Below are 13879 nucleotides of genomic sequence, written 5' to 3'. Positions count from 1 at the left end.
ACCAAACAGGAAACAGGCTCGCAAAAACCTGCGTTCAAAAAGCTGAACGGGAAAACACGATATCTCAGTTTAGCTTAACCGATTCAACAATTTCGAATGATCTTGGAACTAACACAGTTCTTTGCTGTCGCCGTCGGCACATTAATGCTTCTGGATGCTAACATCTTCGCCATGTCATGCACACATCGGCCATTATCGTGCCAGCTCTTCCCACGGTATTGATTTGCGCGGCGATGCATACGTCACAGCAAAAAAGACTACACGCAAAGAAGCCACCTCAAGTAATAGCGCACGGGGCAGCACGAGGTGTCACCTGTACGTGCGAGCCCGCAGGGCCCTCTGACCGATCAGGTGTCGTGCTGTTCAATGGTCTGCGGTCTGAGCGCCGCCACCGCTGGCTGGAATCGACCAGATCGGGACTTCTTATCCGTGCCGTTCGGCGCCACGCGTCGCTCGCCAATTGGATACAGTCCCGTCCCGGACCCAGCGTCGCCGGGCCCGCGGTCACCAGTGCGCCTCGCCCTTTTTGCCGGCTACCCGCTTGAAGTCCTGCATGTTGGTGGTGCCGATCAGACTGCCGAGCACCGCGATGTGGTCAATCCGCGTCGTATCGGCACCACTCTGGTTGTCGCGGAAGAACAGCTGCAGGTTGGTGACGTTCTGGAACTTGACGTAGCGCAGCGGCACGATGCCGTCGGCCAGGTCCTCCTTGCTCAGCTCCAGCTCCTGCACGGCCGTCATCGACTCGGCCTTGTCGAAGTCGAGCGTGTTGGGCTGGTTGATGAACAGCTTGACGGAGCGCGGCCCCGTCTCGGCCGGAGCGTTCAACCGCAGCGAGTGGATCTTTACCGCCTGCGAGAACGACAGCGACAGGATGAGCTGCTCGTCGCAGTCGGACTCCAGGTAGCCGGCGCCGGCCTTGAGCGCGCCCGCGAACGGGTGATCGTCGGACTCGTTCAGGCACTCGCAGCTGGACTGGTGGATGTAGGAGGCAAGGTCAATGTGGCCGGCCACGCCACAGTCCTCGGCCGCCTCGTCGCCGTCGCCGCTGCCGTAGTGCTGCTTGATCTTGTCCTCCAGCGCCCGCTGGTCAGCGCCCTGGAATGGCCGGCGCCGGTTAGCACCCGCCCGCCGACGGACCATCGACGGTGTGCACGGCATAACTGCAGCACGATCCGGGGTCGACACGACGCCAAGGAGAGAAGACTACGAGGTGCAGCGTTTGGACCATCACAATTACACACTTCGTTCATGTTATTGTGCTCAGGCGTCCTCAACATCCAGCGCTGCCTTACTTTGCAGTATATCAACAGCCCGGTAATTCCATGACAATCCAACCGGATGTGGAAATAACACTTGCCTAGAGTCAGTTCATAATACCACTTTCCACCAGCTGCTGTCAATTGGATACAAATGATCCGTGACCACTCTGCTGTACCTGCATGGTATCAATCTTGTTCTTGTTGCGGTAGAATATGAAAGTCGGCATGGCACGCACGCCCTGAGCCGCTGCTGTGTCGGGGCACTCGTCCACGTCAATTTTTAAAAACAGCGCCTGAGGGACAGACAAAGCTGTCAGAGCAGCCAGAGCCCCACAGAAACTGCCTGCTTGCCGTCCAGGACAGCACGTATTAAACAACACATACCTTAGTATCAAAGGTAAAAGTAATCAAACCTTATAGATTAGGCCAGGTTTTTGGTGTAGTTTAACAGCATTGTCACCAATCCTGCTCGCTTGCAATCACTTCCCAACAGCTTGCCTCAAGACCAAAGAAAGAGCAACTGACCTTCGGATAGCGTTTGGCGTACTCCAGGAAGACTGGCGCTATGCGCTGGCACGGACCACACCAGGAGGCAGTGAAGTCAGCCACCACCAGGCGCGCACCGGCGCCAGCCAGCTCGCCAGCCAGCTGGCCATCCTCTGATAACATCTTCAGATTGTTTGACATTCTGGTCTATGGAACCTGAAATTGCACACAAGCAGCACATACAGTGATCAAATATCCATTACCCCAGTATAATAGGGTGCTGGTGCACCTCACCATTTTTTGAAGGTATCTTGGGAGCTATATTGAGGATCATGCTGAAATCTGGGTTCTGTGGGTTTTCATACCTGACCTTGCAGTTTCAATGTGCTGCAATCTACTGGCACCAAACTGACAGTCTTCTTCTCAAAGAACACAAAGTGGAAGTGCTGCACTAATTGGTTGCCTTTCTCAAACTGCATTTGCCCATGTTGTCTAGCAACTCTGCATGCCCAGAGCAATAACTATACAGATGGTCAGTTGGCCACTCAATGAAATAGGTATCAATGACTGGCCAAAACACTCAGCCCTGATCCATCATAAAGCCTGACATGAATACACATAAAAATAGGATACATCTCCAGGAGTGTGTTTTGCATGGGCACCACCAGACAGACGTGATGATGGTCTGTGAGCATAAAGTACTGGGAGGTGCGGTGATGGTGCACTAGACACATGTATTTGGTCAGCTGGTGACAGGCATTGGAGTTGTGCATGGGAAAAATTGGCCACCTAGCCAAATTGTCCAGGGTAATGACTCATGATACATGGGATTTAGCAGAATTGTCATCAAATCCTCACACATTTTGCAGGAATGGCATGTACTCAGCAAGTGCCTTTGACAGCAATACAGATCACAAGAACAATAATGATATTGATAAAAACCTCTGGCATCTGGCAAAAAACCTCATGTGTGACACATGATCACCATGTGTCACACATGGTGATCATGATGTTAGTCTATTAATTTAACATTTTTAACTAATTTGACAGGCTGAATCACCAATAAACAACCACAGAAGATGGCTTGAAAATATACTTTGATATTAATATCTACACTTCTGGCACACTAACAGTGCATGAAAAATAAATAGCAAAGGATTTCACACAATACAGGTAAAAATCATAAGATGACCTTTACACATTCCATGTGAGAGGAAAAAACAAAGTGATCTATATGGTCTTACTGAAGCAATCATTACTACTCATATCATGTTTAACAATAGAAGAGTAGAGGTGCAGGACCTCATACAAAGAGCGCATGTCTGCAATACATATGATGCACTCCAATTAACAGAAGACAATAGTACCAACTATGGCTTTCCCTGGGGATTCTGCATTGTGGGTTGATAATCACGACCAACAGAGGAAACGACACCCGGTCTTATTACTCTTAAATAATCACTGACGCATGAGACGACTATGAACGCATGCTCTACAACACTTACTTTGATGCTTGATCACAGATAACGCAAATAAAAACCCCCAATTGCGCGCAGAGATCTCCCGGTCCACCCAATACCCTCAATCCGGAGCCGCTCCCCCCAACTCACTCGAGCCTTCCTAAGCAACGACGAATACTAGCATAAGATGACACTTTCCAGGCGGTCTTGAATGCATCTACCGCGCCGAGAACGCAAACCCGGCTGACTATGCACTAGACGCAAGGTCCTGGCTGGCAAATATTACGCCCACTACGCCCACAAACGAACGGCGAAACACCACCATTTACGTAGAGCCGCGAGACCGCAAGGCAGGGGTGTGGTTTCCCATTCAGTTAGTGGGGAGATGGGTCAGCTCCCTCCGCTAAGGTTTCAGCCCTCCTCCCAGCCATCGGGAAAAAGTGGACAAAATCCATGGAAAAACCTGCTTATTGGCGTATTTTGGGGACAGCAAGAATCTTCCTATCCCGACGTTTAGTTTTTTACCATGCTATTCTTCAAACGGGAACCCCCTTGTGCGCAGCCCTAGAAAATGCCCGTGCTTCTTATGTACATACATGGAGCCTATTTATTTTCTCCAGGTCATGGGGAATCCTGTCGTTTCGAGGATAAGTTGTCCGGAAAAAAACATCGCGAAATGAACCCAGGTTGCTGCTAAATGCCATGAAATTCAAGCACGAACTTGATTCCTAGCTTTTCACAGCTGACCAGCTGGTCAATGTGATCAGCTGATGGCTGATGACAGGAACGCGATGCACAACTATGATAGGTGTCACAAATTCAATTACCAACAGAAATATAACACATACGACGCCGGTCACGCATAAACATATGTTCGCCAATTGCGCATAGAATTCATCGGCACGTATCTGATTGCTGTTGAAACGTTAAGATACCAATGCCAAAAGAGACGGAACCTGGGCGATCATGGCTGCCGTGGCAGGCCATCAAAGAGGCTTCCGTCGACAAGTTAAGGATCGCCAGGGGAAGCGAGAAGAAGCAAAGACCAACGTGGTGGGCATCTGAACGATTGGGAGTGCCCCGGTAGGCTGACATGTGGGGTCCGGCCAGAGCACAGGGCCCTCTGAGCAAAGGGGAATTACCCAAGACCAGTGTGCATGCATTAATACCCCTGTGCGATCAGAGGTGCCCAAGCAGGTAACAGAACTATTCCCGATAGGAGTGAAAGGTCCTCCGCAAATGAGCTCAAAGGCAGAGCCCTACGTCAATGTAGAGGACCACTGAGCATCGAGTGGCTCGGTGCCTTAACTTATATGAGCCTCAGCAGCCGCACAAAGCCCTCCGAGCAGGTGACAAGAACCCGAGACTTATATGAAGCGCCCCTGAGCAACTGAGTGTACCCAGAGAAATGGGACCGCGGCGAAAACGTATAGGGCCTTTCGGGTGAATGGGAGGAGTCCGTGGAGGGCCGCTTATCGTTCAAGAGTACCCGGGCATGTTAGCAGATAGTGTCTCCACAGCAGCGTAAGGCCCTACGAGAAAATGTAAAGAGATCAAGGGTAACGTGGAACGCTCTTAAGCGATGGGGTTGACCGGACAAGTGGACACATAGGGCTTCCAGCAACGATCGATTAGATTGAATCAGCAAGTGAACATAACAAGGGCCCCGGAAACGGCGTCGGACCTCCGGAAATCGTATTGAGTTTTACAATCTCCCAATCACCGCCCTCTCAGCCAGTGAAGAGTTATTGTTGTCCAATTGCGGGTCCTTCACTTTCGCTTGCGACTGTTCTGGATCGCCTGGGGGCCCGAAGACGTCCAGTTTTGTTGCGTTTTGCATTAAAGAACTGCATCTGTTCGGCCGGCTATGGGCCCGCCTACGGAGCCTGCGTGTCCTTCCGGAGCCCAAGGGGGGAGGGGACCATGGCCCCTTGCCTCCCCCTCTGGATCGGCCCCTGTCGACGGCCCCCCCCCCCAACTCATTTCGCAACTACGCCCCTGCCGCAAGGTCAGCATTTCTGAAACGGTGGGGTGAAGTTTTCATCGGAGGGTCTCAAACGGCATTACGGGCCGTAATTGGTGAGGGAATCACTCGTGGATGTGAACACCTGCATTAATGGTGAGTAGTAGCGGAGCCAGGATTTCGTCAAAGGGGAGACGCACGCGACATTGTCGGACCCCTGGAGTTTGAGGCCCCTCAAAAAAAAAACGGGCAAAAGTACAGACAAGTTCCAGAGTTCGCGTCACGAGATGCCTCACAACTCATCACAACAGGGATCGCGTAATCACTCGGGTGGCACTGTGGAGCCGGGGTTACGTCCGCGAGGTCAGGCCCTGCCAGTGCACGGCGGGCGACTACGGCAAGGTCCCAGCGCGGGGGGAAACGAACCCAGATGCGGCATACAGGATCACATCACGCCTTCTACAGACATGGAAATAGAAGTGGAAAATCCTTTGGTAGAGACTGTTGATGGAGAGAGGCGAAAGGAAAACGCGATAACTATACGTTCTTCTCAGGTGATATGATGAATCCAGTTCGGAAACAAGATATCAAGCAATCAGCTTGAAAAAAGCAGCTACCTATTCAGATCATTGTCAAATGGCACATGAGGTTCGGTTTGGCCTCTCACATGATTGCATGCATGCTAAAATAGATTAAAGAGTGTACGCCACCCTTCTGCATCTACACTCATTGTGGCAGCAGACGCGTCCAATTCGATCGGTAATACCAGCTTTCTCGAAATCCTTCTAACTACATCAGTCTGCCTATTTGAAGTAAACGCTCCTGCGGGAGAAATCTAGCTCATCACTATGAAAGCAATGCAATGCTTTTCACGTGTGTACTGTGCAATGTTTGCAACACACCAATGTGCCGAAATGCTCGTGTAATAATTGCTACAAAAGCTTAAAACACTCTTCTCAGAGGAACAGATGAGCAAGCGAGATTCTTATCTCGCGAATTCAACGAAACGTATTACTACGGCTTTGATTCCTTCACCATGGCGTGTACTGTAGTGTCTCTGTCCGAAACGCCACTTCGCCTTGGGAACGGAGCATCACACGTACTTCAGTGACGCAGAGGCTTAAATTTCAACCGATGTGCTTCTCGGTAACTGGCCCTTGCCGCCCCGCACATCACAAAGTTTACTTGTATAAACGCCATTCATAACAGTACAGGTGCCGCTTTTAAGCCCGCATGCCCTAACGCACGGGTTAAAACAGCTCAAAATCGGTACTTCTAATCCGCAACAGCTGACAATGGCGCTCAGCATTCTGCCGTCGTCATGACGACGGCGGTCTCGACAACTAGTTGTCGCGGACTCCGGGTGCACTCTGGGGCATCCCGAGTCCGGATGCACTCTGGGGCATCCCGAGTCCGGATGCACTCTGGGGCATCCCATGTCCGCGAAGGAACACAACAAAGGAAGAAGTGTAGTGTTGTTACAAAGTGTTAACAGCGTAACTTGGACTAAAAATAAGCACAATTTGCGACACAACACGTCACTAGATACTTGTTATTGATACGGATGCAGTGGCACTACCCAATGCACATAAGTGGTTCCGAAGTGCCACCAGGGTAAACTTGTGAAATATGCCCCGAAAGTGGGACAATCCCTTTAAATATGTCTCATGCGGTCATGCGGTCTCACAGCCGCATGACTTCTAATCGCTGAACAATTTCCGCTGGTGAACTTCGCTGCACCAAAAAGCTTGCGCAGTGACACTGGCGATGGACGGAATATTCCGCGCAACGTTAGCCACGCGACGCGGTTAATGCGGTACAACACGCCAACCAGCTACCATTGCCAAGGAGTTTCTTGCAACGTGCGATTTAGCACACTGCTCAGCCAGGTCAGGCTGCGTCTTCATGGGCGGTGGCCGAGACATGATGACAGACACTTGCATTTATTGCACAACTACAAGCCTAACTTCAGTGCTTAAGAGCCTGCGCAACGATCACCAACATTGACGCTTCAATCGAATTCTTCATAACACCAACAGCCTCAGTGGGATCGAGCCTCGGGGGTTCCGACAGGAACAGCGTAACAACCCCAGGAGAAGCTGTCTGCGGAGTGACGCCAGCCGCCAACCGGCTGCTCACATCGTGCGCCTCAGCCGTGCCCACCAGAGGCGGGCGGGCAGCCAGCCGTCGCGACGCTGCAGCGCCGGGTGGAACACGTCAAAGTCGGCCCTTTGCAGGCGGCGCAGGTAGCTGGCCACCGCCACGCCTGGCAGGAACACCGAACGCGCCGCCACCGGCAGCTCGGCGAAGTGCTCCTTCACCTGGCGGCCACCAGACGGTGACAATGACTAAACATGGTTCATCTCTCAATCCAGTCTTCAAGTACACCCATACACCCCCACACACAAAGAGGAGCGTCCGACTAGGTAACCTTAAGACGACTGCTCCACATCTGCAGATATCGAGGCAAGCATCAGATATGATAGAGAAAGCTCACTTGTAATGTCTATGCTCGATACCAGATAAATCGATTAGTCATTTCGATAAATCGATAGATGATAGTGAATGCCATAGTGCCATAAACAAATGCCATGGGCGTGTGTGTCAAGCCACGCCATTCTACATAATACAATCTTCTTGCGCCACGGGCCATCTTCGATGAAACATGAACGACATCTATCCTCGTTGGCCACAAGAGCTCGAATTACTAGGATACTTCTCTGTGAATTACACCATACTATAACGTTTCCACAAAACAATGCACCTCGGAATCGCGTTCAATGAGGAGGCATTCCTCTGCGGGACAACAAGTTTGGGATCGACGATTAAAAAACAAATCCAACGGGGACAAAACACTGAAGCAGCCAAAATCCTGGGAAGTCAATTTTTGGAGTAGGTTAGGATAGTGTTGGCTCAGCTCCCCTCCCCCAATCGATTTTAGAAAGTGACACCCTGCCGGTACAGGGTGTCAGGGTGTACCGAATGTTCGATGCTGGTGGTGCCTTACCGACATAAAAAACCCTCATTGAAGGTATTTGATGTCGGGTAGAAATATACAAAAACACAATGAGGAAAGGCCAAAACACACGCATATACCACCAATAACATAAGCACTTACACGCAGACTCCAACGCCATCTTGCGGCGTTTTAAGTTCCGCGAGTGAGTCCGCCATTCGCTACACTGGCAATATTGACACGGCCAATCCGGCAGCGACTCCGACGTCATGAAAGTGTTTCATATCGTAATCCAACGATGACGCATTGCGGAGCAGTCATTGCGTAGTGAAATTTTGTCACTTAGGGCAGTATTTTCCACTTAAAGCATACCCAAGGTTACAAATGAACTTTTTCCATAGCTGATGCTTGCATCAATGGCATGAAATGTGGAACACTCCTTTTAAGGAGCAGCAGGGTCTAAGAATAACATGGGATCTTCGATAAGTCATCGCAGCCCCATAAAGTCTTCAAGGAGAGGAGGTGCAAATCGTTCAAAGTTATGCTGCACATCTTTTAGCCCATCTGCATAAAATGGTCCAATATTACGTCATTTTCAAGCAGCATCATAACGTGACCCGCCAATAAAAAGGAGGACGTGGAGGAAGGGGGGGGGGGGGGGTAGAGAGAGGTGAATTGCCTACAACTACGAAAATGACAGAAGTATCTAGGCGTCAATATGGGATAATGGGATTTGATCTGTGGCATCGCCATACCAAGGCCAGCGCCCCACCGCGCCTCTCTAAAGGCCATGTGTTCGGAGCCGAGGCAGGGGCGCGGCCGCTGGCGGACGTTCCGCCGGACTCACGTGCTCCAGGTGCCGGTGGGCGACGCTGGCCACCTCGAAGGTCACCTCACGCAGGCCGGGTTGGTCGCGGCCACGCCACAACCTGCTCGGCGGGCACAGCGTGCTTGTGCAGCAGGTCGGACGGCAGATGACAGATGCGGCGCGGCGCCAGCCGGGGCGTCGCGCGCAGCAGCGAGGCCACGCCCCTGCGCCCGGCCCAGACGGCTGGCCAGCTTGCAGCTGCTCGGATCCCACCGCCAGACCTAGGTCTGCCGGCGGCGCAGCAACGAGGTCACGCCCTGCACCCGGCCCAGACGGCTGGCCAGCTGCAGCTGCTCGGATCCCACCGCCAGACCTAGGTCTGCCGGCGGCGCAGCAACGAGGTCACGCCCTGAGCCCGGCAGCTGCAACTGCTTGGATCCCACCGCCAGACCTAGGTCTGCCGGCGGCGCAGCACGAGGGCTCACGGCCCGGCTCGGGCACCGGCAGACACAGGCCGCACCGGCCGCGGGACATAGACCAGCTGTGTGCGGTCGCCAACGTACCGGGACCAGTGCGCAACACGCCGAAGTCCTAGCAGAACGACCTCAATGTCGAGCCATCAACATGTCGCGTGCCACTATATCGCGAGGATCCGACAAGCACTGTTTTTTTTTTTGGCAATAGGCTTAGCGAATAATCCTGATCATTCGGCTATGTGGTGTGCAAAGCTGATAAAAAACGGACCGCATAATGACTTGATATGTTTAGCCTCAAGAGCCCACAGGCTGCTTACTTTGTATTTGCACCACACTAGAACCACAAACACCAGACAACTCACAAACCTCCACCCCAGAGGCCTACAAATGATATTGAGCTTACCCATGCACTGTAGTACGAGGTAGTTAAACAGGTGAGACAGTGTTGACAGCATACTCCTCCATGCTCCGCGTGGTGGAGAACGGGTGATTGGACAGCGAATGTTTGCGTGCTTCCACCAGCCGCTTCAGCCATCCCTTGGAGATCCGGTGGATTCTTCGTAGCCTGTATTTCAAAAGCACACAGACATCAGAGACACATATAAGTAGAAAATTGGGCCAAGAGCAGGTGGAACTGTAGGGGGCAGGCCTATTAATGAAGTGCATACTTAGTTTTAAGAGCCACAGCTAGATGGTGGAAAATATGCCATCTTAAGATGAAAACACCAGTTTCTGTTTCCACCATCAGTGCCTACCCAGGCAGCACAAAGCTGCTGTGTGCCATTTCATCTGTCTTTGGTGATTTGTATTGTAGCTCTGTGCATTCTTATGCATTTTTCACTCATTGCAATTGCCCCTGTGCCCTGTTTTCCACGGATGGCTGTGCAGAGCCTGGTGAGTCTGAGTTAGCGCGTGAGCAGCCTCACCTACCCTGTGCAGCTCCAGTGCCACAGGCTGCTGGGGGGGATCGTCGCGGAACGTCTTGTCAATGGCGTCCGACCAGAACTGGAGCCGCATGAGACCGATCTGCGACTCTGACACTGTGTCGCGGACCCGTGCCAACTGCAACCAAGTCAACAACAGGGTTAACACTAACCATCCGCTCCTGTGCGCTGCACGGTAGCGGCAAGCACGCACGCACGCACGCACGCACGCACACACAAATGCTGGATAGTTTGAAGCTGCCACAAACAACCAGTGCATAGTGCAAAGCCCTGCAAACAGATAAACACCCTTTTCATTAGCAATCATTCACATTAAGGCGGACGCTGCACGAACATTTACAGTAGATGCACCCAAAGACAAAACAAAGCATCGTCTTCATGCATTAAATAACATAGCGAGTACTGATAAACCATATAATTTCATCGGCATGACTCAGAGTACGAGGAAATCAGACTAACCCAGCTCACCACCTCACCTCGACATTAAATGCACGGATTGCAAACACCCCAGCACGTGCTTGGTTTGGCAACAGCAGAGTGCATAAGAAGTTTTCATAATCATGTTTCCTGAAAAAGGAATACTAGTTATTGTTCATTTCACATCTGCACACCAACAATGACCATGACATAGTTCACAGCCTACGCTTTAAGGACTTAGCAATTCACACCATTTGCACACCAGTTTTTCCTAAAATGCCGGTTACGCTAAACGCCACTGACAGCATGCACATAACTTGTCTAAGAGGTCTACATCTTCGTCCCACAAATAAAAGGGGATCAAACCAGTTCCATTGGAGGAGGGACAAGTGAATGCCCAGTAGACCAATGAATGCCTCAGGCAAGCAGTTTCCATTTTATATTGTACTGTGGTTTGGTGTCAGGGTCGGAACTTCAGAAGTAGGTGACGTAGCAGTCAGCGTAGCAGGTGCAAAACCACTATATGTATAGCATAGCAATCCAGACAATAAATTATCTCCATAACATTTTATGGATTCAGAGCACACAAGGGTCGCTCACTACCTTCCCCCCGCCATCGTTGGGCTCGCCTGTTCAGAAAAATATTCTAAACATACTCTGGGCATGCCACCCCTTTCAAATGTTACTACACCTCCAAGGTGAGCTTAATTCAGGGAGCACGATGGACCATGTGGCATTACAGCGCGTTTCACTTTCGGCAGAAAGCTCCGCAGTTGACATGAAACCTTATGATCAGATGGTGGGACTAGACCTCATGCAATATGTCAATATGCACAGCTAAGCAGGGTTCTCATCCCAAAAATCATAAATACATCCATTCACAAGGTTTGGACCAAATATTGGCAGGCATTTGGTTTTATAGGTTAAAATATTCATCTAAGGATCTTAAGAGTATGCTGCTTCCACTGCTAGCTCCCCTCATAAGCTTAACCATCTGTTTCTTAGCAAGATGTTGCTTTTGTAGGGCAGCTTGTCCTCAGCAATTACCACCTAGCTGCCTTCTAAGGAGACTGTCAAATTACCTGCCCAGCCAGCCTAGAGCGTGGACCAAAGTTCCTTTATTAAGGGCACCTGGACACAATTAACCTTTCTTAAGGGCATATGGACCCAACCCTCTTGTTCCCACCCAGTGTCCAGTTCCTGAGGTTATTCTCAGTGTGCAGATAACAACCACCCATACCTTTGTCAGTTGTTGTTTGAAGCACAACAAGAACAGGTTTCTGAACAGGTCTGTAGGCTCCATTTTTCAAGTTTGATGATGAACAACGTATTGTATGATGGGGTGTAACAATGCTGTAATTGAAATACTGTGGAGACTGTACAAGAAATTAAGAGTCAACAGAATCATTCATCTGTCCATTACAAGCCAGAATCTGCTCCCAAATACCCCTCCTTTTGTTATGTTTAGGTTACATCCTCTCCCCTAGTGTAACACTGTGCCATCATTCATGCACCTGGCTGAAGTGTGAAACACAAATTTCTGCCCATCTTGATTGAAGCCAACCAACCTTGGGCCAGAAGCCAGGGAGAATGGATTTGGTTTAGCAAGCTGACACTGCATGGTGTATTTCTGATGCAGTTTTAGATTTGGCCTTGCTACTTTGAACTGAAGTAAAAGGCTAAAGGTTCAGTTTACTGTATCCTATGTTGGAAGGTGTTAAGATGTCAAGGAATGTCCTTGCCTCTATTACTGACTTTGTGTGTGGAAAGACAGAGGTCAATGGCTTTGCATTTAGCTTTGTGTTTCAAAATGTGATGCTGCTGACTTTCAACATAGCCTCACAGCTCAAAACCTTAAAGCCAGTGGCTTTAGCCACACATCATTTCTTGGCTTAAGCTTTTCCTGGACATCCTGAAGCTTGGTTTTACAATGGAAATCACTCTATTATGCATTAAGAGCCACCAGACCAAAGCAATGTGTGGCTTTGGTCCAAATATGGGACAACATAAATTTGCACCCACTTTCATTACATAACTTTGTCCTCTGCAAGATGACTCCTTCAGATTAACTAATATCAATGATAGTAAATAACAGTGTAATTGCATGATTTTACCCTTGCAAATGGGAAACATTATTACTTCACACCAAAAACGGCACTCACAGCATGTGGTTACACCTAGAGATGGCTACAAATGTGCCTAGAAATGTGCCTGGTTCCAAAGAGTGCTTCCCAAGAGCCAATTCCTGGTCACTGAACCAGGAAAAACAGGAAACATGTTAGGTTGGGTGCAGTTTAAGTTAAATCACGGGAAGTTGTAAGCCTTAGCAGGTTTAAAATGCAATCTCCTTTCGGAATTGCTGTTGAGAGGAGGTGCTCTATACAAATTCACATGCTGTCATTGTAAAGCACTTGGCATTGATGCAACAGCTCTCATTGGGTGTGTTACACACACCACTACTGTTCCGCCCTGATTGTTGCATAATGTTACATGAGAATAAAGCATGCTGTGCCGGCACGGACAATACACAGATTATACAAGAAATATCACAATAATTATCCTTGCAAACATCATCAAAGGTTTAATTTCAATCATGACTAATGAGACGTATGCTTACACCGCTACACAACCGCATCTAAGAGTAAAATCATTAATAATTCAGATTAAAATATCTTGACTGCACCTTGGAACGGTAGGATCATTAATAAATCAGATCATAATCACCTGTCATGTAGATACCTTAGAAAATCATTCAGTCGAAAGCCCCGCAACAGTACTTTAATATGCACCTTTCAAGCCAAGAAACGAATAAGCACTATGCACCTTCTCACCTGACCAATTCAAGGCAGTACGAAGAAGTACTTCTTCTGGGAAAAACGAAATCTGGCCCACGCTCAGCGGGTAGTGGATTTCCATTTCTTGCTAACCTAAAATTATCCACATTTTGTCTGCCCGAGCGCAGCGTTTGCCGTACAATTCCCGTGGACAGCATGGGCGCAGACATCTTGCTAAAAGGGGCGTTGTGATTGGCTGATTTTTCCGAAGGTCCCGGATTCATAAGCTGATTGCGCTTCAGTTTCGGCATTCGCCGTTCGCCTTCGCCGTGC

At 49.8% G+C, this 13879-nt stretch overlaps 2 protein-coding genes across 2 annotated transcripts; both read right to left on the bottom strand.

Annotated features, from left to right (window-relative positions):
- LOC119090487 (thioredoxin-like protein 1) lies at positions 1 to 3363 on the bottom strand. Its single transcript, XM_037213307.1, has 4 exons — positions 3254 to 3363; positions 1788 to 1964; positions 1439 to 1555; positions 1 to 1098 (listed from the first exon to the last, which is right to left on the bottom strand). The coding sequence occupies exons 2-4, from the start codon at positions 1947 to 1949 to the stop codon at positions 505 to 507; spliced, it is 873 nt and encodes a 290-aa protein (XP_037069202.1). The 5' UTR covers positions 1950 to 1964; positions 3254 to 3363; the 3' UTR covers positions 1 to 504.
- A 3735-nt stretch (positions 3364 to 7098) lies between these two features.
- Positions 7099 to 13776, bottom strand: LOC119114949 (NADH dehydrogenase (ubiquinone) complex I, assembly factor 6-like). Its single transcript, XM_037239004.1, has 7 exons — positions 13604 to 13776; positions 10832 to 10922; positions 10342 to 10473; positions 9925 to 9976; positions 9227 to 9314; positions 8975 to 9056; positions 7099 to 7492 (listed from the first exon to the last, which is right to left on the bottom strand). The coding sequence occupies exons 1-7, from the start codon at positions 13774 to 13776 to the stop codon at positions 7307 to 7309; spliced, it is 804 nt and encodes a 267-aa protein (XP_037094899.1). The 3' UTR covers positions 7099 to 7306.
- Between the last annotated feature and the right edge of the window lie 103 nt (positions 13777 to 13879).

The sequence above is a fragment of the Pollicipes pollicipes genome, unplaced genomic scaffold, assembly GCF_011947565.3.
Source record: "Pollicipes pollicipes isolate AB1234 unplaced genomic scaffold, Ppol_2.1 Scaffold_3087;HRSCAF=3621_pilon_pilon_pilon, whole genome shotgun sequence".
In the NCBI taxonomy this organism is placed as follows: domain Eukaryota; kingdom Metazoa; phylum Arthropoda; class Thecostraca; order Pollicipedomorpha; family Pollicipedidae; genus Pollicipes; species Pollicipes pollicipes.
The sequence above is the reverse complement of the archived record's forward strand: the minus strand, read 5'-3'. Positions and strand labels throughout refer to the sequence as shown.